This window comes from Orcinus orca, chromosome 10, assembly GCF_937001465.1.
Source record: "Orcinus orca chromosome 10, mOrcOrc1.1, whole genome shotgun sequence".
NCBI lineage: Eukaryota > Metazoa > Chordata > Mammalia > Artiodactyla > Delphinidae > Orcinus > Orcinus orca.
The window spans coordinates 51,940,325-51,965,924 of record NC_064568.1 but is presented as its reverse complement, the minus strand read 5'-3'; the positions used below and the strand labels follow the sequence as shown (position 1 = coordinate 51,965,924).

Below are 25,600 nucleotides of genomic sequence, written 5' to 3'. Positions count from 1 at the left end.
ACAGATGGAGAGATATAACATGTTCTTGGATTGGAGGAATCAACATTGTGAAAATGACTATACTACCCCAAGCAATCTACAGATTCAGTGGAATCCCTATCAAACTACCAATGGCATTTTTCACAGAACTAGAACAGAAAATTTCACAATTTGTATGGAAACACAAAAGACCCTGAGTAGCCAAAGCAATCTTCAGAAAGAAAAATGGAGGTAGAGGAATCAGGCTCCCTGCCTTCAGAATATACTACAAGGCTACAGTAATCAACAGTATGGTACTGACACAAAAACAGAAATACAGATCAATGGAACAGGATAGAAAGCCCAGAGATAAACCCACGCACATATGGTCACCTTATTTTGATAAAGGAGGCAAGACTATACAGTGGAGAAAAGACATCCTCTTCAGTAAGTGGTGCTGGGAAAACTGGACAGCTACATTTAAAAAAATGAAATTAGAACACTCCCTAACACCATACACAAAAATAAACTCAAAAAGGATTAAAGACCTAAATGTAAGACTGGAAACTATAAAACTCCTAGAGGAAAACACAGAAAGGACACTCCCTGACATAAATCACAGCAAGATTGTTTTTGACCCACCTCCTAGAGAAATGGAAATAAAAATAAAAATAAACAAATGGGGGCTTCGCTGGTGGCGTAGTGGCTGAGAGTACGCCTGCCGATGCAGGGGACACGGGTTCGTGCCCCGGTCCGGGAAGATCCCACATGCCGCAGAGCAGCTAGGCCCGTGAGCCATGGCCGCTGAGCCTGCGCGTCCAGAGCCTCTGCTCCGCAACGGGAGAGGCCAGAACAGTGAGAGGCCCGCGTACCGCAAAAAACAAACAAACAAAAAACAAATGGGAAGTAATGAAACTTCAAAGCTCCTGCACAGCAAAGGAAACCATAAACAAGATGAAAAGACAACCTTCAGAATGGGAGAAAATACTTGCAAATGAAGCAACTGACAAAGGATTAATCTCCAAAATTAACAAGCAGCTCATGCAGCTCAATATCAAAAAAACAAACAACCCAAGAATGGGCAGAAGACCTAAATAAACATTTCTCCAAAGAAGATATACAGACAGCCAAGAAACACATGAAAGCATGTTCAACATCACTAATCATTAGAGTAATGCAAATCAAAACTACAATGAGGTATCACCTCACACCAGTTAGAACGGCTATCTTCAAAAAATTTACAAACAAATGCTGGAGAGGGTGTGGAGAAAAGGGAACCCTCTTGCACTGTTGATGGGAATGTAAATTGATGCAGCCACTATGGAGAACAGTATGGAGGTTCCTTAAAAAACTAAAAATAGAAATAACATATGACCCAGCAATCCCACTACTGGGCATATACCCTAAGAAAACCGTAATTCAAAAAGAGTCATGGGGATGAGGGGAAGATGGTGGAAGAGTAAGACGCGGAGATGACCTTCCTCCCCACAGGTACACCAGAAATACATCTACATGTGGAACAACTCCTACAGAACACCTACTGAACGCTGGCAGAAGACCTCAGACGCCCAAAAGGCAAGAAAGTCCCCACGTACCTGGGTAGGGCAAAAGAAAAAAGAATAAACAGAGACAAAAGGATAGGGATGGGCCCTGCACCAGTGGGAGGGAGCTGTGAAAGAGGAAAGGTTTCCACCCACTAGGAAGCCCCTTCACGGGCAGAGACTGCGAATGGCGGACGGGGAAGCTTCGGGGCCGCGAAGGAGAGCACAGCAACAGGGGTGCAGAGGGCAAAGCAGAGAGATTCCCGCACAGAGGATCAGTGCCAACCGGCACTTACCAGCCCGAGAGGATTGTCTGCTCACACGCAGGGGCGGGCGGCACTGGGAGCTGAGGCTCGGGCTTCGGTCGGAGCGCAGGGAAAGGACTGGGGTTGGTGGCGTGAACACACCTGCAAGGGGTTAGTACACCACGGCTAGCCGGGAGGGAGTCCGGGGAAAAGTCTGGACCTGCCGAAGAGGCAAGAGACTTTCTCTTCCCTCTTTGTTTCCTGGTGTGCGAGGAGAGGGGATTAAGAGCGCTGCTTAAAGGAGCTCCAGAGACGGGCGTGAGCCGCGGCTAAAAGCACGGACCCAAGAGATGGGCATGAGACGCTACGGCTGCTGCTGCCGCCACCAAGAAGCCTGTGTGTGAGCACAGGTCACTATCCACACCCCCCTTCCGGGGAGCCTGTGCAACCCGCCACTGCCAGGGTCCCGGGATCCAGGGACAACTTCCCCGGGAGAGCGCACGGAGTGCCTCAGGCTAGTGCAATGTCACACTGGCCTCTGCAGCCGCAGGCTCGATCCGCACTCCATACCCCTCCCTCCCCCCGGCCTGAGTGAGCCAGAGTCCCCGACGCGGCTGCTCCTTTAACCCCGTCCTCTCTGAGCGAAGAACAGATGCCCTCCAGGGACCTACACACAGACGCGGGGCGAAATTCAAAGCTGAGCCCCGGGAGATGTGAGAACAAAGAAGAGAAAGGGAAATCTCTCCCAGCAGCCTCAGAAGCAGCGGATTAAAGCTCCACAATCAACTTGATGTACCCTGCATCTGTGGAATACATGAATAGACAATGAATCATCCCAAATTGAGGAGGTGGACTTTGAGAGCAAGATTTATGATTTTTTCCCCTTTTCCTCTTTTTGTGAGTGTGTATGTGTATGCTTCTGTGTGAGATTTTGTCTGTAGAGCTTTGCTTTCACCATTTGTCCTAGGGTTCTATCCGTCTTCTTTTTCTTTTTTTAAAAAATTTTTTTTCTTAATAATTATTTTATCTTACTTTACCTTCTTTCTTTCTTTCTTTCCTTCCCTCCTTCCACCCTCCCTCCCTCCCTCCCTTTCTTCCTTCCTTCCTTTCTTTCTTTTTCTACTTTTTCTCCCTTTTATTCTGCACTGTGTGGATGAAAGGCTCTTGGTGCTGCAGCCAGGAGTCAGTGCTGTGCCTCTGAGATGGGAGAGCCAACTTCAGGACACTGGTCCACAAGAGACCTCCCAGCTCCACATAATACCAAACAGCGAAAATCTCCCAGAGATCTCCATCTCAACACCAGCACCCAGCTTCACTCAACGACCAGCAAGCTACAGTGCTGGACACCCTATGCCAAACAACTAGCAAGACAGGAACACAACCCCACCCATTAGCAGAGAGGCTGCCTAAAATCATAATAAGTTCACAGACACCCCAAAACACACCACCAGACGTGGACCTGCCCAACAGAAAGACAAGATCCAGCCTCATCCACCAGAACCAGGCACTAGTCCCCTCCACCAGGAAGCCTACACAACCCACTGAACCACCTTTAGCCACTGGGGACAGACACCAAAAACAATGGAAACTACGAACCTGCAGCCTGCAAAAAGGAGACCCCAAACACAGTAACATAAGCAAAATGAGAAGACAGAAAAACACACAGCAGATGAAGGAGCAAGATAAAAACCCACCAGACCTAACAGATGAAGAGGAAATAGGCAGTCCACCTGAAAAAGAATTCAGAATAATGATAGTAAAGATCATCCAAAATCTTGGAAATAGACAAAATGCAAGAAACATTTAACAAGGACCTAGAAGAACTAAAGATGAAACAAGCAATGATGAACAACACAATAAATGAAATTAAAAATACTCTAGATGGGATCAATAGCAGAATAAGTGAGGCAGAAGAACGGATAAGTGCCCTGGAAGATAAAATAGTGGAAATAACTACTGCAGAGCAGAATAAAGAAAAAAGAATGAAAAGAACTGAGGACAGTCTCAGAGACCTCGGGGACAACATTAAACGCACCAACATTCGAATTATAGGGGTTCCAGAAGACGAAGAGAAAAAGAAAGGGACTGAGAAAATATTTGAAGAGATTATAGTTGAAAACTTCCCTAATACGGGGAAGGAAATAGTTAATCAAGTCCAGGAAGCACAGAGAGTCCCATACAGGATAAATCCAAGGAGAAATATGCCAAGACACATATTAATCAAACTGTCAAAAATTAAAAACACAGAAAACATATTAAAAGCCACAAGGGAAAAAAAACAAATAACACAAGGGAATCCCCATAAGGTTAACAGCTGATCTTTCAGCAGAAACTCTGCAAGCCAGAAGGAACTGGCAGGACATATTTATAGTGATGAAGGAGAAAAACCTGCAACCAAGATTACTCTACCCAGCAAGGATCTCATTCAGATTTGATCGAGAAATTAAAACCTTTACAGACAAGCAAAAGCTAAGAGAGTTCAGCACCACCAAACCAGCTTTACAACAAATGCTAAAGGAACTTCTCTAGGCAAGAAACACAAGAGAAGGAAAAGACCTACAATAACAAACCCAAAACAATTAAGGAAATGGGAGTAGGAACATACATATCAATAATTACCTTAACTGTAAACGGACTAAATGCTCCCACCGAAAGAGACAGATTGGCTGAATGGATACAAAAACAAGACCCATATATATGCTGTCTACAAGAGACCCACTTCAGACCTAGAGACACATACAGACTGAAAGTAAGGGGATGGAAAAAGATATTCCATGCAAACGGAAACCAAAAGAAAGCTGGAGTAGCAATTCTCATATCAGACAAAACAGACTTTAAAATAAGGACTATTACAAGAGACAAAGAAGGACACTACATAATGATCAAGGGATCAATTCAAGAAGAAGATATAACAATTGTAAATATTTATGCACCCAACATAGGAGCACCTCAATACATAAGGCAAATACTAACAGCCATAAAAGGGGATATCAACAGTAACACATTCATAGTAGGGGACTTCAACACCCCACTTTCACCAATGGACAGATCATCCAAAATGAAAATAAATATGGAAACACAAGCTTTAAATGATACATTAAACAAGATGGACTTAATTGATATTTATAGAACATTCCATCCAAAAACAACAGAATACACATTTTTCTCAAGTGCTCATGGAACATTCTCCAGGATAGATCATATCTTGGGTCACAAATCAAGCCTTGGTAAATTTAAAAAAGTCGAAATTGTATCAAGTATCTTTTCCGACCACAATGCTATGAGACTAGATATCAATTACAGGAAAAGATCTGTAAAAAATACAAACATATGGAGGCTAAACAATACACTACTTAATAATGAAGTGATCACCGAAGAAATCAAAGAGGAAATTTAAAAATACCTAGAAACAAATGACAATGGAGACACGACGGCCCAAAATCTATGGATGCAGCAAAAGCAGTTCTAAGAGGGAAGTTTATAGCAATACAATCCTACCTTAAGAAACAGGAAGCATCTCGAATAAACAACCTAACCTTGCACCTAAAGCAATTAGAGAAAGAAGAACAAAAAACCCCAAAGTTAGCAGAAGGAAAGAAATCATAAAAATCAGATCAGAAATAAATGAAAAAGAAATGAAGGAAACGATAGCAAAGATCAATAACGCTAAAAGCTGGTTCTTTGAGAAGATAAACAAAATAGATAAAACATTAGCCAGACTCATCAAGAAAAAAAGGGAGAAGACTCAAATCAATAGAATTAGAAATGAAAAAGGAGAAATAACAACTGACACTGCAGAAATACCAAAGATCATGAGAGATTACTACAAGCAACTCTATGCCAATAAAATGGACAACCTGGAAGAAATGGACAAATTCATAGAAATGCACAACCTGCCAAGACTGAATCAGGAAGAAACAGAAATATGAACAGACCAATTACAAGCACTGAAATTGAAACTGTGATTAAAAACCCTCCAACAGGACTTCCCTGGTGGCACAGTGGTTGGGAGTCCGCCTGCCGATGCAGGGGACACGGGTTCGTGCCCCGGTCCGGGAGGATCCCACATGCCACGAAGCGGCTGGGCCCGTGAGACATGGCTGCTGGGCCTGCGTGTCCGGAGCCTGTGCTCCCCAATGGGAGAGGCTGCAACAGTGAGAGGCCCGTGTACCGCAAAAAAAAAAAAAAAGAATTCTTCCAACAAACAAAAGCCCAGTACCAGATGGCTTCACAGGGGAATTCTATCAAACATTTAGAGAAGAGCTAACACCTAGCCTTCTCAAATTCTTCCAAAATATAGCAGAGGGAGGAAACTCCCAAACTCATTCTACGAGGCCACAATCACCCTGATACCAAAACCAGACAAGGATGTCACAAAGAAAGAAAAATACAGGCCAATATCACTGATGAACACAGATGCAATAATCCTCAACAAAATACTAGCAAACAGAATCCGACAGCACATTAAACGGATCATACACCATGATCAAGTGGGGTTTATTCCAGGAATGCAAGGATTCTTCAATATACGCAAATCAATCAATGTGATACACCATATTAACAAAGTGAAGGAGAAAAACCACATGATCATCTCAATAGATGCAGAGAAAGCTTTCGACAAAATTCAACACCCATTTATGATAAAAACCCTGCAGAAAGTAGGCATAGAGGGAACTTTCCTCAACATAATCAAGGCCATATATGACAAACCCACAGCCAACATCGTCCTCAGTGAAAAACTGAAAGCATTTGCACTAAGATCAGGAACAAGACAAGGTTGCCCACACTCACCACTCCTATTCAACATAGTTTTGGAAGTTTTAGCCACAAAAATCAGAAGAAGAGGAAATAAAGGGAATCCAAATCGGAAAAGAAGAAGTAAAGCTGTCACTGTTTGCAGGTGACATGATACTATACATAGCAAATCCTAAAGATGCTACCAGAAAACTGCTAGAGCTAATTGATGAATTTGGTAAAGTAGCAGGATACAAAATTAATGCACAGAAATCTCTGGCATTACCTACACACTAATGATGAAAAATCTGAAAGTGAAATCAAGAAAACACTCCCATTTACCATTGCAACAAAAAGAATAAAATATTTAGGGATAAACCTACCTAAGGAGACAAAAGACCTGTATGCAGAAAATTATAAGCCACTGATGAAAGAAATTAAAGATGATACAAATAGATGGAGAGATATACCATGTTCTTGGATGGGAAGAATCAACATTGTGAAAATGACTCTACTACCAAAAGCAATCTACAGATTCAATGCAATCCCTATCAAACTACCACTGGCATTTTTCACAGAACTAGAACAAAAAATTTCACAATTTGTATGGAAACACAAAAGACCCTGAGTAGCAAAGCAATCTTGAGAAAGAAAAACGGAGCTGGAGGAATCAGGCTCCCTGACTTCAGACTATACTACAAAGCTACAGTAATCAAGACAGTATGGTACTGGCACAAAAACAGAAAGATAGATCAATGGAACAGGATAGAAAGCCCAGAGATAAACCCACGCACATATGGTCACCTTATCTTTGATAAAGCAGGCAGGAATGTACAGTGGAGAAAAGACAGCCTCTTCAATAAGTGGTGCTGGGAAAACTGGACAGGTACATGTAAAAGTATGAAATTAGATCACTCCCTAACACCATACACAAAAATAAGCTCAAAATGGATTAAAGACCTAAATGTAAGGCCAGAAACTATCAAACTCTTAGAGGAAAACATAGGCAGGACACTCTATGACATAAATCACAGCAAGGTCCTTTTTGACCCACCTCCTAGAGAAATGGAAATAAAAACAAAAATAAACAAATGGGACCTAATGAAACTTCAAAGCTTTTGCACAGCAAAGGAAACCATAAACAAGACCAAAAGACAACCCTCAGAATGGGAGAAAATATTTGCAAATGAAGCAACTGACAAAGAATTAATCTCCAAAATTTATAAGCAGCTCATGCAGCTTAATAACAAAAAAACAAACAACCCAATCCAAAAATGGGCAGAAGACCTAAATAGACATTTCTCCAAAGAAGATATACAGACTACCAACAAACACATGAAAGAATGCTCAACATCACTAATCATTAGAGAAATGCAAATCAAAACTACAATGAGGTTATCACCTCACACCAGTCAGAATGGCCATCATCAAAAAATCTACAAATAATAAATGCTGGAGAGGGTGTGGAGAAAAGGGAACCCTTCTGCACTGTTGGTGGGAATGTAAATTGATACAGCCACTGTGGAGAACAGTATGGAGGTTCCTTAAAATACTAAAAAAAAATAGAACTACCATATGACCCAGCAATCCCACTACTGGGCATATACCCTGAGAAAACCATAATTCAAAAAGAGTCATGTACCAAAATGTTCACTGCAGCTCTATTTACAATAGCCCAGAGATGGAAACAACCTAAGTGTCCATCATCAGATGAATGGATAAAGAAGATGTGGCACATATATACAATGGAATATTACTCAGCCATAAAAAGAAACTAAATTGAGCTATTTGTAATGAGGTGGATAGACCTAGAGTCTGTCATACAGAGTGAAGTAAGTCAGAAAGAGAAAGACAAATACCGTATGCTAACACATACATATGGAATTTAAGGAAAAAAAATGTCATGAAGAATCTAGGGGTAAGACAGGAATAAAGACACAGACCTACTAGAGAATGGACTTGAGGATATGGGGAGGGGGAAGGGTAAGCTGTGACAAAGCGAGAGAGTGGCATGGACATATATACACTACCAAACGTAAAATAGATAGCTAGTGGGAAGCAGCCGCATAGCACAGGGAGATCAGCTCGGTGCTTTGTGACCACCTAGAGGGGTGGGATAGGGAGGGTGGGAGGGAGGGAGACGCCAGAGGGAAGAGATATGGGATCATATGTATATGTATAACTGATTCACTTTGTTATAAAGCAGAAACTAACACACCATTGTAAAGCAATTATACTCCAATAAAGATGTAAAAAAGAGTCATGTACCACAATGTTCACTGCAGCTCTATTTACAATAGCCAGGACATGGAAGCAATGTAAGTGTCCACTGACAGATGAATGGATAAAGAGGATGTGGCACATATATACAGTGGAATATTACTCAGCCATAAAAAGAAATGAAATTGAGTTATTTGTAGTGAGGTGGATGGACCTAGAATCTGTCATACAGATTGAAGTAAGTCAGAAAGATAAAAACAAATACCATATGCTAACACATGTATGTGGAATTAAAAAAAAAAAAAAGTTTCTGAAGAACCTAGGGCCAGCACAGGAATAAAGACGCAGAGATAGAGAATGGACTTGAGGACACAGGGAGGGGGAAGGGTAAGCTGGGACGAAGTGAGAGAGTGGCGTGGACTTATATATACTACCGAACGTAAAATAGATAGCTAGTGGGAAGCAGCCACATAGCACAGGGAGATCAGCTCGGTGCTTTGTGACCACCTATAGGGGTGGGATAGGGAGGGTGGGAGGGAGACGCGAGAGGGAGGAGATATGGGGATATATGTATATGTATAGCCGATTCACTTTGTTATGCAGCACAAACTAACACACCACTGTAAAGCAATTATACTCCAATAGGGCTTCCCTGGTGGCGCAGTGGCTAAGAATCTGCCTGCCAACGCAGCAGACACGAGTTCGAGCCCTGGTCGGGAAGATCCCACATGCCGTGGGAGCAACTAAGCCCATGCGCCACAACTACTGAGCCTGCGCTCTGGAGCCCATGAGCCACAACTACTGAAGCCCACGCTCCTAGAGCCTGTGCTCCGCAACAAGAGAAGCCACCGCAATGAGAAGCCCGCATGCCGCAACTGGAGAAAAGCCCTCACGCAGCGATGAAAACCCAACATAGCCATAAATAAATAAATAAATAAAAATTAAAAAAAAAATTATACTCCAATAAAGATGCTGGAAAAAAAATGTTAAAAAAATACAGTGTATTGAGTATTATGTATCCAACATTGTAATATATATAGGAACATGTAATAACAGAGCAACAAGATCAATGTATAAGAAAACAATAATTTTATATCTCATAATTGAGCATTTGTTATACATAAATTCAGGAAATATCAGGAAAATGTTCAGATCCACCTGCACTAATAATAGCTGGAGAAAGATGAGTGGGAAAGCAAGACTCAAATCAGGGCCAAGAGACACACAGGATCAGCATAGGCAGAGGGCATTCCAGGTGCAGCACAAAAGGAACAGATTCATGCCAGCAAGGATTTGCACAGTAGCCCAAAAGGGATAATAAGGCAACCAACCTAACTGGATGGGAAATGATGAGGAAAATGGTTAAGGAGTTGAGTGACAGTGATGATCGTGTCAGGGAGTATGGACTTCTAGATGCAGGCACTGCCTGTCTGGTTTAGTTGGTTAGCAGACAGGAGGAGCGGAGGTCCGGATGAGGCCTGAAGGAACATCAACAGTTCAAGGGGAGGAGAGAACAGGGCAACTTGCACCAGACAAGCAAGTCACAGGAAGTCTAACACTTCTTTGTTAAACTCCTTAAGAAGCAAGGACTTCCGGGACTTCCCTGGTGGCGCAGTGGTTAAGAATCCACCTGCCAATGCAGGGAACATGGATTCGATCCCTGGTCCGGGAAGATCCCACATGCCACGGAGCAACTAAGCCCGTGTGCCACAACTACTGAGCTGCGCACCTAGAGCCCGTGCTCCACAATGAGAAGCCCGCGCACCACAACGAAGAGTAGCCCCCGCTCGCCGCAACTAGAGAAAATCCGTATGCAGCAACAAAGACCCAATGCAGCCATAAATAAATAAACAAACAAATAAATTCAAAAAATTTTAAAAGCAAGGACTTCACTGGTGGTCCAACGGTTGGGACTCCGCGTTTCCGATGTAGGGGGCTGCACGGTGCAGCCAAAAAAAAGAAAAGAAGTAAACACACTCCTCCAAATTGTAAATCTAACAATGATGCTGCGGAGTGTGTGAGTGGTGTGAGGGCTGAAATGTGGCTTATTTTATTAATCATATATATGTAAGTAATCGTATATATTTATGTTTATATTTGTAAGCAGACACTTTTTTGTATTAAAAAAGAAAAAAGATGTGAAAGTTAAGGGAAGAAGTTTGAGAAATGTGTGGTCACCAGCATTAAATACCAAAGTGGTTAAAGACTGGAAAAGAGATAAAGTCACTGAATTGCATAAGGAAATAACGGTGAATGCAACCCATAAATTTAGAGGCTCACTGATTACTTTCTGGCAAACAGTTTTGCTCTCAATGGCATGAAGGCATGTACTAAAGATTGCTTACTGGATATTAGGCTAAGTATCTAACAACAGTACGTACACCCAATGCAGCTCCTTCTAATGATGAAATTTTACCCAAACATAATTAAGGGAATTATCAAGCTCTTAGAGTTGGGAGAGCCCTTGGAGAGCACAGTCTCCCAGCCTCATGCTTACAGTTGATGGACTTAATCTCTGACAGACTAAATCCCAAGTCAGCCAGGCACAGACAAGAACCCGGGTCTCCTAACTCCTACTCTGTACTTGTTTCCCCCCATAAAGCACTGTTTGTTAAGTTCATTTTACGACTATGTATGTTTGTGTAGGTTTTCCCTGTAAGTTGGGTTTTTGAAGTTACAACCATAGTTTTGTGCATTTCCCCTTTTGCTGGTAAATCATACAGTAAAACCAATGTGCTAGGGTCAACACATTTGGGAAGTCTTAGTGACTAAAGATGGTCTTACACTTCTGGTGACTTAAATATTCAGATAATGACTACCCTGTGTCTCCATTTCAGTTTCACTACCTTTTCTGAAACTTCAGTCTTCCCTAAAATTAACAGTCATCATACTACATACTAATTCTCCATCATTTAGCAGTCTACCACCAAAAAACTTCCCATGAAAAGAACTTTTTAACATTTGCTATTGATTATAAGGCTCCATCTACACAATTATATTAGTCTGTGAATTTCTGAATTTGCTATTAAAAACCTTGTAGTGATACATAAGGTTCAAGTAAACAAATCAGTCAGCCTGAAATCAGGTAAGCCTCCCTTGCCTTCGGCAAACATTTATTCTCCCAAACGTTCGAAGATATAATTTGCTGACATTACAGATCTTCTTCAAGGTAAAAACAGAGCACTTCAATTTAGTACCTAACAGTTTTCACATTTAAATCATGAAAAGAGCACCAACATAATACAAACTGTTTCTAAGTGATCTGTTTCTTGGCACTTACAGAGTAACAATATTTATAATTTAATAAATTTAAATGACTGGTGAATTCTAAATCAAACTGCTTGCCTGAAGAGCCATTATGGGGACTTCCCTGGTGTCGCAGTGGTTAAGAATCCACCTGCCAATGCAGGGGACGTGGGTTGAATCCCTGGTCCAGGAAGACCCCACATGCCACGAAGCAACTAAGCCCGTGCACTGCAACTACTGAGCCTGCGCTCTACAGCCCGCGAGCCACAGCTACTGAGCCCACGTGCCACAAATACCGAAGACCGCGCACTCTAGGGCCCACCTGCCGCAACTACTAAGCCAGCATGCCCCAACCACTGAAGCCCGCGTGCCTAGAGCCTGCCCACCGCAATGAGAAGCCCCGGCTCGCCGCAACTAGAGAAAGCTCGTGCTCAGCAACGAAGACCCAACACAGCCAAAAAAAAAAAGAAGTCATTATAATCATAGTACTATGCAACCTTCAGGACATTCAATTGGTACCATAAACACAATGCTGGCTTGTGGCAGAGAGAATATCACACATACTTAGATGACTGCACCAGTTTACTAGCAAGGAATTAGGTTGCCAAAGGTCAGTTCTTCCCTTAAAACAAAAACAAACTCCCTCAAAAATAACAATAACAAAAACGTCACAAAATATGGGCATAAGGACCAGTCTAAGGGTACAATACATAAAGTGACTGCATCAATTTAGACCTGCAATGACTCCTTATGGTAAATTCTCAGCTGAGTCTCTATTTTTTCTTCAGCTCTGGAAGGGTGTATGGACAAGCCTTTGAAAAAATTAAGGTCACATCTGAATGGTAGACAGAGCCATGTAACTCCCAGAGTATGTTAACTCAAGAACTGGTTATTCTCTTTTCTCTCTAACCTCCCCTTCTGTCTGCAGGCTCCGTTCTCTGTCTACCCTTTGGTGTTCAGCTCTGTACCAGCAAGCACATCCCACAGAGCCTCAGAGATTTCTAAAAATCTTAAGAGTGGAAAGAACCTCAGAGGAAATCCAATGCAACTTCCTCGGACTCTAAGAATTTCCTAAGTACACAGTGTTTTTTAAGTTTTAGAATAAGATTCATTTCCCTTTTGGGGTCTTTGAGAATCCGATAAGATTTATGGGTCTAGAATAATGTACCCAAACACAGAAATGCACTATATTTTGAATAAAATGTCATAGGGCTTGCAGGTCTCTTATTAAAGTACCTCCTCTTTTTTTTTTTTTTTTTTTTCCGGTACACGGGCCTCTCACTGCTGTGGCCTCTCCCGTTGCGGAGCACAGGCTCCGGACGCGCAGGCTCAGCGGCCATGGCTCACGGGCCCAGCCGCTCTGTAGCATGTGGGATCTTCCTGGACTGGGGCACGAACCCGTGTCCCCCGCATCGGCAGGCAGACTCTCAACCACTGCGCCACCAGGGAAGCCCAAAGTACCTCCTCTTTTGATTATGGGTTTCTCCACTATGGTTGTTTCCTTCTTGGAGCTTTCCAATTCTATTTAATTAAAAAATAAGTTATCTAAAGTAAAACAACTTAAAGGCAGAGTTTGAGTTAAGGCAAAGAAGACTTTGCCTGTTGCCCCTGGCTGGATGACAGTTTTCATTTATTCTATATATAACTTCCTTGGGACTTTCTGGGTAACTCCTATAATATACTGTTGTGAAGAGGCAAGACATTAAAACAGACAAAGCAGGAACAAAAAGAAAACCATCAAAATGAAAGGCAATAATGAAATATTTTTTTTATCTATATTAAAGAAAGTGTTCTTGTAACATTACAAGTTCCCCATAAACAGAGGGAATTCCCTGGCGGTCCAGTGGTTAGGACTCCGAGCTTTCACTGCAGAGGGCACAGGTTTGATCCCGAGTCAGGAAACTAAGATCCCGCAAGCTGTGCAGTGGCAGTTTTTATTCTCTCACTCCTACGGATGATGGAGAACAAGCAGGAATAGTCTAACAACCCTCGAAAGGCAAACTCATCTTCCTCTCCTCTCCACATCCAAGTAAAAAGTCTATCCAAACTTCTGGCTGTATTCTATTCTGAAGATATGGAACTACAGTTTACTAAACTATAAACAAGGTAATGGGAAATTTTACTTTAGATTTGCCAGTTCTGATTAGAAAGGAAACATAAAGGCAACTAAAGGCAGATTTAATGGGCAACAGACCAGAATTGATGATGTCTTTTGAGCAGCAAGAGTGCTTCAGATGAATATTAACCTTTTTCTGTTCTAAAGAGTTCTATTTATGTAGAAACATTTTAGCTCTAAGGCAGAGAAACATAGCTGATATCTAAAAGTCAAGTGAGAGCTGACAAGAGGAAGAGCAGAAGGAAGCCCTTCTGGGTAGAAGGAACCGCCCATGCAAAGGAACAATGGCAGGAGGGAGCTGATGACACCTGGTAAGAACAGAAAGGTTGCCAGTATGGAATTAAAAGGAGACAGAGCCAGACCCTTGGGTTCCACAGGCCACAGTGTCACTTGCTTCCAAATGACTCCCCAATTATTCTCAGAAGTGATCTTTTTGGTGGCTAAAAAGTACTGTTTGTTTTCTGACTACTATTTTTCTATCCAATAAAAGCAAGTCATCTGAGTTCTAAGAATATAAGTTCTGGTTACCTGATTTCTAAGAACTTAAGATTTTTCCAAGGAAACTAACTGGCTATTTTCACTTGGTTGGTTCAAAAAACCAACCCAACCCATAAACACTCTATAAACAGTCTGAGTTTTCCTCTTGCAGAAAATGTTACCCATCATTGGTTAAAACAAAACATAGGAACTTAATATGTGTGTAATCTGAATTAAAATTTAAATCTCAAAGATGTTTTGATATTTTCAGTAGTAGGTTTAAGGTCCTTAACCAATGCCCAAAGTAAACTGAAACTCAGCGACATTGAAAAAGAATGCCCTCGCTCTGCTACCTACACATAACACACACAAAAAGCTGTCCTTTTGACTTCGTATTTGGTACACACATATTGCTCATTCAGAAGTAATTCTTTTCCAGTCAATATAAAACTTTTGGGAGACAATTTATTGGACACACACATCTCTATGCCTCGTGTAGTATCGGAAGACTTTGTCCAACAAATTAAACTGCCCCCTTGGGCTCGCACCAGGAAACCCGCAAGAACCAGAGAAAGATAAACAAAAAGCGTTTCATAGTCTAAATACAGGCACTTTGGGAGATAATGCAGAGTTACAGCTGGGAGAAGAGCCGAAGTCCTACAGAGGAGGAGAGAAAGTCTACGCGGCTCACTTGGGTCTCTGACGCATTTCCTGCGCCCGCCAAACACGCTCGGTGGTCCTAGGTAGCCGTCGGGGACCCAGCGGGGGAGGGAGCCGGGATGAGGGGGCGCCGGCAGGAAGGGGGAGCCCCGAGGGGAACGGACCCTCCCCAGGCGGAGAGGGAAGGAACTGGAGATGTGGAAACGGCCGCTTCTTAACTGCCAGCTGAGAGCCGCTCGACTGTCTCCTCTCGCCCGGGAGCCCCGGCCGCGGACTCACCAGCTGAAGGAGTTTGATGATTAGCCGGGTCCCCTTGAGCCGGCGCAGGTTGAAGTAGGCGACGAGGCCGCTCCGGGCGCCTCTGGCGGGCCCCGCGTGCGCCTCGGTCGTGGATCTGTAGACCGCTCCGTTCTCCATCGCCCACGGTCCGGGAACGCAAGGCCGCAACTGGCGTCGCAGACTTCGCCGACTCCGCTACCAGGACCTTCACTTCCTGGGCCTCCGCCCCACTTCCGGCCGACTCCGCCCCTGCCCCGCCTCCTCCAGAGCCCCGCCCCCTGCCGCGAGGCCTTACCTCTTTTCTAACTTGTAAAGATCTACGGAGAGACCCAAGGAAAGGGAACAGCAGGTGCAAATGTCCTGAGGATCCAATGAGCTCGGGTCCTTATGAAACGGCTGGTGTGGCTAGGTTAAATAAGGGAGAAAGAGAGGCGGTGAAGTTGGAGATGTAGGCAGAGGCCAGATAATGTAGGGGCCTTGCAGAGCAAGGGAAAAAATTGGATTTCATTTTAAGTGCTATGGGTTTTCTTGAAGGACTTTCAGGATTTCTCCCTCCTGCTTCTCTCTGAATTCCTTCTAGGCTTAACTATCAAAATTGTTTCATTTACTTGTCTCTTTTTTGTTCACCAGCTGCTACAGCCCTATATGTTAATTTTGTGTGAACTTAAAGATACTCATCAAGGAAGGTAATTATATTTTAGCAACCGAAGTTGATCAAGTTACATAATAGGCACACATATTTTCTCCACAACAATATAATGTAGGTACTGTAATTACTTTCATTTTACAGATGAGAAAACTGAGGCTGGAACCCAGTCCTCCCAGGTACAAAAGCCCCTCCATGTCCCCCAGTTCTTGTTTTTAATAAAAGGCTTTAGTCTTCCTAGGCCTTCCCTGAGTTCCCAAGAGCAGATTCAAGCAATTACTAATTATGGAAGTGAGGAATGCAGAAACAAAAGAAAAGCAGTCAAGAAATGATAGCTCAGGGATTAAACAGAGTCCTAGTTCTTCCTCAGGGGATATATACACATAATCTGACCACAGATCTTTGAGTTGTTCTGCAGGAACTAAGACCCCCATGCTGGTGGAGGATAGTGACTACATGCTGACCACAAGCACATAGACCCCAGACTGGTTGGAACCAGAAGGTTGGTGATTAATATTCCTGAAACAGAGCTTCCCTGGTGGCGCAGTGGTTGAGAGTCCGCCTGCCGATGCAGGGGACACGGGTTCGTGCTCCGGTCCAGGAAGATCCCACATGCCACAGAGCGGCTGGGCCCATGAGCCTGCGCGTCCGGAGCCTGTGCTCCGTAGCGGGAGAGGCCACAACAGTGAGAGGCCCGTATACCACAAACAAAATATATTCCTGAAACACCACCCTGTTACCTCAACACCAACCAATCAGAAGAAAGTCATGCCCTCTGCAACTCTCACCCCAAATGTTGCCTTTAAGACCCTCCCCTGAAAACCATCAAGGAGCTCGGGTCTTTTGAGCATGAGCTGTCCATTCTCCTTGCTGGGCCCTCCGATAAATGCAGTACTTTCCTTTACTACAACCCAGTGTCAGTAAACTGGCTTTGCTGCATGCTGGGCAAGAGGACCCAAGTTCGGTTCAGAAACAAGACCAAGAGGCTGAGTATCACATCCGAGGTCGAACACCCAGGGACAAGTAGAATGTAGGCCTAGGCAGTATGACTCATGGCCTTGCTGCTAACCACTAAGCCAGCAACCTCAGCCTGTAACCCATCTCTCCATTAGGGCCTTGAAACAGTGTTAAAGGGAGGGGTTACTGCTGCCCTCTGCTTCCACATTTATCTTCTGTTCTCCACAGCTCCAAACCTCCCTTTCTTCTCCCAGTAACAAAACAAAAGCTCCCATTCAAATGAATAGAGACAAACAGAAACTACTCTGCTGCAGGGGATGAGGGTGGCAGGCGGGGAGATAATCTACAGTCAGCCCAAACTATCCTTCTGTCTTTGATTAAACACATTCTTAACCTCTTGCTGAGGTCAAGCAGCCACCAATCCTGGCCAATAAAGCCACTGTGCTTTCACAAGGGCTACAATAATTCATTGCCTTGTTATTCTTCAAGTCAGCATCATCCCAAATTAGATACTACCTGTGTCTGAAATTTACTTTGAAATTCATGAAAAAAAAAAAAAGATGAGTTGATGAATAGAGAGATGGATGAAAGGAGAGATTTGTGGTAAAGCAACTGTGATAACATGTTAATGGTGTAGTACATAGGTGTCCACTGCACAATTATTTCAACTTCTGTGTTTGGATATTTTCAAAATAAAATATTAAGGGAAAGTTACAAAGAAGGACACTTAGAGAGAGGAGAAAAAATGGACGACTCTCAACGCTCTTGGTTTGTTTACGGTGCACTTGGGAAAGTCTAAAAAGGTTCTCTGCTTCTCTTTGAACTTAGAAGAGGATAGAATGTAGCCTGTGATTCGCAAACTTCAGGGTGCCGAAGAATCATCTGCGAAGTTAAAAATAAAGCTCCTTGGGGCTTCCCTGGTGGCACAGTGGTTGAGAGTCCACCTGCCGATGCAGGAGACACGGGTTCGTGCCCTGGTCCGGGAAGATCCCACATGCTGCGGAGCGGCTGGGCCCGTGAGCCATGGCCGCTGAGCCTGTGCGTCCGGAGCCTGTGCTCCACAACGGGAGAGGCCACAACAGTGAGAGGCCCGCGTACCACAAAAAAAATAAAAAATAAAATAAAATAAAGCTCCTTGGAGATCCAGCCCCAAAGTGTCTGGATTTGGGTGGGTCTTGGGAATATAATTTTGTAAGAAGCTCTCCAGATACTACCGGTGAGAAATCCATCCAAATGTGGAGGAACACTGTTTCATAACACGATGGGAATGAAAGCTATTAGGTAGGAGACAGCAGATGTGCCATAACCTCCTTTGCTCTGATTGATTTGGGGGTGCCTAGCATTTGGACACTAATACCCTGCCAGTTTAAAAAAATGTGCATTGCTTATTGTTTCTTAATAAATTAAAAGACCAACTGAAGATTTTAGGTCTTCATGAACAAACACTTGTACAGTTGGCCCTCTGTATCCATGGGTTCTGCATCTGCAGACTCAACCAACCACAGATAGAAAATACTTTTTTAAAATTCCATAAAGTTCCATAAAGCAAAACTTGAATTTGCTGTATGTCAGCAACTACTTACATAGCATTTACATTGTATTAGGTATTATAAATTATCTAGAAATGATTTAAAATGTATGGGAGGATGTGCATATGTTATATACAAATACATGTTTTTATATAAAGGACTAGAGCATCTGAGGATCTTGGTATCCAGGGAGGGTCCTGGAACCAGTCCCCCCACCGGACACCATAGGATGACTGTACTAGGGAGTCTTTTGGATGTGGAAACGGCAGCCACATAGAAAACTTTCGCTTCATTAATGAATAAAGAACACTGGATAGTTAAATGCTGGGACTTGCTGCATTGAAATGAGAAATCTTATTTATAGAGAAAAGATACACTAAATAGAAGAAAGGAAGATTCATTTATGTTTTGGAGAGTATTCAGTTTTCTCCTTTAATATAGTTAATATTTTTTAAATGAAGGAAAGAAAACATTCACAAAAAGAGATAGTTTGGGAAAATATAATTTGAGGAGATTTTCAACATTAAAAAAATAATTTGGTGCTACCTTTTCAGTTGAAATTTTAAGTTTCCAGCAGCTCCTACTGAAAAAACTTCATGGCTCTCTTATCTATGTTAGCACAGTTAGGCAGTAATGTGGATACAAATTTGGACCACAGACACTGTCCTACAAAGAGGCCACAGAAGGCTTCCCTGGTGGCGCAGTGGTTGAGAGTCTGCCTGCTGATGTAGGGGACACGGGTTCATGCCCCGGTCCGGGAAGATCCACATGCCACGGAGCGGCTGGGCCCGTGAGCCATGGCCGCTGAGCCTGCGCGTCCGGAGCCTGTGCTCCGCAACGGGAGAGGCCACACAGTGAGAGGCCCGCGAATCGCAAAAAAAAAACAACAAAGAGGCCACAGAAACAAGAAACATACATAACAGACCAGGTCACAAAACAAAGTGTATGTGCCATAAAAGAGATACAAAGTAAATGTTTTGGGAACTCAGAGTAGAGGGAAATGACTTTCAGCTAAAAGGATCTACGTGGTAGAGCTTAAAGCTGGGGGTTAAAGAATACTGAGCTTTGGACATGCAGAAAGAGGACAGAGGGCACTGCAGGCAGAGGGGCAACGGGATGGAAAGCAAAGAGACTGCACATAGAACAGAGGTTGGAAGGACAAAGGGTTGTCAAGGAGGATAAACTGAGGGTCAGATTTTGGAGGGCCTTAGAAATCAGGCTAAGGAACTAGGGCTTTCCTTTACTGTTGAACAATGAGGAACCACCAAAGTAGGGAAGTGAAATGACCAGAGCTCTTGCTTGAGGATATTTTTCTAGCAGCCTTGTGTAGACTGGGCTGGTTACAAACAGCCAGGTAGGGGCTGTTGTAGAAGTTCTGGAAGTAGGAAGGAGAGGCTCAAATTCAGACAGTGGTCATGGAAAGAGAGCAGAAGGGGTGGCTTGAAAAGACCCTGCGGGAGGGAAAACCAGAGCGATTTGGCGATTGATGTGTTTGAAGAAAAAGGGAGGAATTGGAACAGGTGCTAAAATTTCAAGCCATATAACAAAGATTGACAGAGACAAGGAACATGGGAGGAATTAACTCTTGTCAGGATCAAAGTATAAACTTCAAAAAGTGAAAAACATGACGGTCCTCCAAGTATGTCAGCATGCTTCAAAGAATTATTTAACTTACTAGCAATCAAAAGAATGCAAAATGGTTCAGAGAATTATATGAAAGATCGTGGTATGTGTGTATATGTCTGTGAGTGTGTCTATGTATGAAAAAAAGCTGGAATAAGATTACTAGGTTAGATCCGAAACTGGCTAATGTTTAGCCATTAGCTAAATGGCTAATTTGTAATAATCACAAATTATTGCCTTTGTGATTAACTCTAGCAGAGAAATCATTTTCACTTCTATCAGAAAAGAGTGAAGTAAGTCAGACAAAGACAAACATATCATTTATAGGTAGAATCTAAAAATGGACACAAATGAACTAATTTATAAAACAGAAACAGACTCACAGACAGAAAACAAACTTATGGTTGCCAAAGGCGAAAGGTGGGGGGGAGGGATAAATTAGGAGATTGGGATTAACATAGACACACTAATATATATAAAATAATCAACAGGGATAACTGGATACTGGATAACACAGGGAACTCTACTCAACGCTCTGTAATAACCTATATGGGAAAAGAATCCGAAAAATAATAGATATATGTCTATGTATAACTGAATCAAGTCGCTGAGACTTGAGACTTACACAACACTGTAAATCAACAATACCCCAATATAAAATAAAAATTAAATTTAAATTAAAAAGAAAAAAAAAGAAACACCTACTATATTCCCCTCAGGCCTTGGTGACCCAAGCTGGTGTCCCATCCCTGGAGCCTGAGTAGGCTTGGGTCTAAAGGCTGGACTACCCTGGGATTCAGGGAGTTAGAAAGGATGTACCATCAAATAAGCCCCCCTTGACCCTCTAGTGCCTGGTCCCCTCTGGGTGGGACCACAATCTCCAGATTCAGGCGGGCCCTCTTACAGCTAAACCAAGCCCAGTGCACGCAAAGAAGGGTGGACCCTCTGGGCTGGAAGAGTTTTGAAAACTCACCTGGTCTCCACGTCTCCTGGTGGTGGGGTTCTCACCTCCAGCCTCCTTCCTTAGAATCGCCCCACCTCCAGACGAAAGCACCCTCAGTGTAGCAGTTTTCTAGGGGTTGGGGTTTGTCTGGGGAAAGGTGAAAAGTAAAGGGTAAGAAGTAATGAGACACAAGTCCTTGGGCCTTTGTTCTGGCACATTCCACTCTAACTGACAACCCAGGAACACCACTTTCGCTAAGGCTCTGGTTGCCTGAGTAATCAGACCTGGGCATGAAGAAATCCTGCCACCTTGTGGCTATTTCCCACAACAACAACTTTAAAACCTCGACTTACGGGCACTTCCATCTTCACAAGGCCTGAGGGGCTGTATATGACACCTGCCCTCAAGAAATGTCCTGGGGTAGGTCATCAAAAAACAATTCAAGGGACATCCCTTGTGGTCCAGTGGCTAAGACTCCAAGCTCCCAATGCAGGGGACCTGAGTTCGGGCCCCGGTCAGTGAACTAGACCCTACATGCCACAACTAAGAGTTCGCATGCCGTAACTAAAAGATTCTGCATCCTGAAACTAAAAAAAAAATCTCACATACTGCAACTAAAGATCCCGCACCGGCAACAAAGATCCCACGTGCCGCAACTAAGACCCGGCACAGCCAAATAAATAAATAAATATTTTTAAAAAAAGAAAAAAAAATTCAAAACCGGGCACTTTCAAGAGGTAAATTTTACTCACATTGTTTAAAAAGAGAAAACCACACAAAAAGATGCTCAACATCGCTAATTAGAGAAACGCAAATCAAAAATACAACGAGGTATCACCTCGCACCAGTCAGAATGGCCAACCATCAAAAAGTCTACAAACGATAAGTGCAGGAGAGGGCGTGGAGAAAAGGGAACCCTCCTATACCGTTTGGTGGGAATGTAAATTGGTAATGGCCACTATGGAGAACCCTATGGAGGTTCCTTAAAAAACTGAAAATAGAGCTACCACATAATCCAGCAATCCCACTCCTGGGCATATATCAGGATAAACCATAATTCGAAAAGACACATGCACCCCAATGTTCACTGCAGCACTAGTTACAATAGCCAAGACATGGAAGCAACCACAATGTCCATCAACAGATGAATGGATAAAGAAGATGTGGTACATATGCACAATGGAATATTACTCAGCCATAAAAAGGAATTAAATAATGCCATTTGCAGCAACACAGATGGACCTAGAGATTATCATACTAAGGGAAGTAAGTCAGACAGAGAAGGACAAATATAATGGTATCACTTATAGGTGGAATCTAAAAACTGATACAAATGAACTAATTTACAAAACAGAAAGAGACTCACAGACTTAGAAAACAAACTTATGGTTGCCAAAGGAGAAAGGTAGGGGTGGAGAGATAAATTAGCAATTGGGATTAACATAGACACACTAATATATATAAAATAGATCAGGGGTCCCCAAGCCCCGGGCCACGGACCCGTGCTGGTCCCGGCCTGTTAGGAACTGGGTCGCACAGCAGGAGGTGAGTGGTGGGCAAAAGAGTGAAGCTTCATCTGCCGCTCCCCATCACTCACATTACCACCTGAACCATACCCCCGCGCCCGCCCCGTGGGTCACTGGTGGCAGGGGGGAGGTCAGTGGAAAAATTGTCTTCCATGAACCTGGTCCCTGGTGCCAAAAAGGTTGGGGACCACTGAAATAGGTAATCAACAAGGGCTTACTGGATAGCACAGGGAACTCAACACTGTAATAACCTATATGGGGAAAAGAATCTGAAAAAAATTGATATACGTCTCACTGATCAAGTTGCTGTATACCTGAAACTAACACAATGTAAATCAACTATACTTCAATGTTTAAAATTAAAATAAATAAAGACAAAAAATTATTTGTAGCTTATATATCTTCTATAATTAACACCTAACGTTATAGACTCTGGGCCCAATTCAATAATAAATAGTAAGTAAAATTATCTTTCCCTAGACCACTGATGACCCTTCAGAGGGTGTGGGGGACAATGCTGTAGTTTAGGGGTTTGTAAACTTTTTTCTGTAAAGGGCCAGATGGTAAATGTCTTAGGCCATGAGGGCAATGCAGTCTCTGTCGTAAGTACTCAATTCTGTTGTTGTAGAGTGAAAGCAGCCATAAATGATACATAAATAAATGCTATATTGCAACCATATCCCCATAAAACTTTATAAAAACAGGCACTGGGCCGGATTGGCCCACAAGCCACAGTCTGACAATCCCACTCTAGTTCAGTAGTTCTTACCTCAGATTCTCAGCAGAATCACCAGGAATGCCTGTTGAATCACAGATTTCTAGGGCTCCACCCCGACAGTTTCTGACTCAGGAGATCTTGAGTGGAACTTGGGAGTTTGTATTTGTATTCCAACGTGCTGCTGCTGCTGCTAGCCCAGGGCCACCTTTTGAAAAGCACTGCTCTAGTCTGGTATATGGCATCGAAAGGGCACTTGGTAATCCTTCGGCCTTATTTTCAGGTTTTGGATCTTTTGTCTAAACAAAGCCAAGGTGAAGAACTCAGACTAGGACACACCAAGGTTTCCGTGCCAGAAGTAAGTTCAAGTGGAGTTCTTAGTACCTAGTTTCAAATATGGATCTGGAGGAGATAAAACATTTGGGAAACTCATCAAACTGACAGAACTGTACAAAGGTTCAAGGAAAGGGAGTTCCCTGGTGGCCTAATGGTTAGGATTCCGGGCTCTCATTGCCATGGCCTGGGTTCAATCCCTGGTCAGGGAACTGAGATCCCCCAAGCTGCACGGCCAGAAAAAAAAAAAAAGAAAAAAAAATTCAAGGGAAGAACCTACAGAGAGAAGGATTTAGGCTAGGACTTTGGCAGGAGTGCGAGAGAAGGTGAACAGGAGTCACAGAAATAAAGGCATGTTTAGAGAGCAGGAGAACACAGAAGTAGTGTCACAGAGGCAAAGAAAAAGGTCTCAAGTTTTCCTCGTCAACGTTTCCAAACACTTCAGTGTTTGGTGCTGTGTTGTGCCAAGTAAGCAAAGAAAAGTTTGGATCAGAAATCTCCTAGGGATGATAGTTTATCAACAAGATTAGAGGATAAGCAAGTAACTTCGTCAATCTCCACATTTTATGTATACCAGCAGAGGGCTGTGATGGCAAAGGAATGCTAGTGATGCCTTTCGTTCTAGGCTTTCTGCACTCCTGTGTGCGGAGTTAATTCCTCAGAGGTATTTGGGGGAAAAGACTCTAGATAACTTAGCCTCCTTCCTTAATATCAGTTGGGTATTTTACTTCAGGACAGTCTGATTGCTTGGGTGGGAGATGTGATGGAGCAAGGTGGAATCTTTTGACTGCTTTGGGAAAAGAGGGTGGGGTCCAGTTTGGGATTTAGATTACAGGGTGTCTCTGTCATTAGAAGGCCACTCTTAACACAGGGTGCCTCACACTGAGCGTCATTAAAGATTCCAGAAAACAATCTGTTTTCCCTTCATCATCGATTAAGTATTAGTGTTTGAAAATGTGAAGCATAAACAAAAGTTCCATAAGTAAAAACATACAAAAAGGTACACTTAGGTGTTCAGTCTATCTGTTCTGTCTCATTTTGCTCAATCACCCTCTGCAGGTAACATTTTGTTTGCTTCTGGTTATCTCCCCTGTGTTTCTTTAGTGGAAAGAGACATACACTGTTCTGAAGTTCCTGCATGTCAGTTCATAGAAATCAGCTTCGTTTTTTGGTTTTGTTTTTTTTGGAATAATTACATTGAGTGGCCATACCTCAGTTTATTCACCCAATTTCCTATGAATAGGCATTTAGCTTGTTTCCAATATTTTGCAATTACAAATAATGTCACAATGAATAACTGTGTGAATATTATTTTTGTATTGTCAGATATGTATCTTTGGGGTAAATTCCTAGGTAGTTGAGTATTAAGTTTGTGTAGTTGTGTTAAATACTGTGAATTGCCCTTGCGAGAGGTTACACTGTTTTGCACTCCCAGGAATAGTGAACACAGCTGTTTCTCCAACATCTCCACATCTCCTACAAAGTGTAGAATCAAGCTTTGAATTTTCTTCGTTCAGATGGGGAGAAATAGTATTTTGGTGTAATTTTAATTTGCACTTCTCCCTGAGGAAAACTGAACATACATATGTTCAAGGGCTATTTTTATGTTTTACTTGTCTGTTCAGTTTTTTGCCTATTTATATTCTATAAGGATTTTAGTTCCCCCACCTCTATTTTAAGAGTTCTTCAAATATTAGGTATATCAGCTCTTTATCTGTGATACAACTACTATCTCTCAAACTTTTTGCTTGTCTTTTGGCTCTGCTTACGGTGCTTTTTGCCATCATGCTTTTTTTTCCCCAATTATTTTTAGGTAGGTGAATATAAAATTTTTCTTTCATTGCATGTGCAT

General features: G+C 42.7%; 2 protein-coding genes across 2 annotated transcripts in view; both read right to left on the bottom strand.

The window, feature by feature from the left end:
* CMTM6 (CKLF like MARVEL transmembrane domain containing 6) overlaps positions 1–15,718 on the bottom strand; it is a 50,944-nt gene extending 35,226 nt beyond the window's left edge. Inside the window, exon 1 of the mRNA XM_004279714.4 lies at positions 15,477–15,718. Coding sequence (XP_004279762.1) covers positions 15,477–15,614 — 138 coding nt within the window. The 5' untranslated portion in view covers positions 15,615–15,718. The remainder of the gene's footprint in view (positions 1–15,476) is intronic.
* LOC117196528 (40S ribosomal protein S27-like) overlaps positions 1–25,600 on the bottom strand; it is a 433,126-nt gene that overhangs the window by 301,620 nt on the left and 105,906 nt on the right. The gene's annotated exons all lie outside the window — the stretch shown is intronic.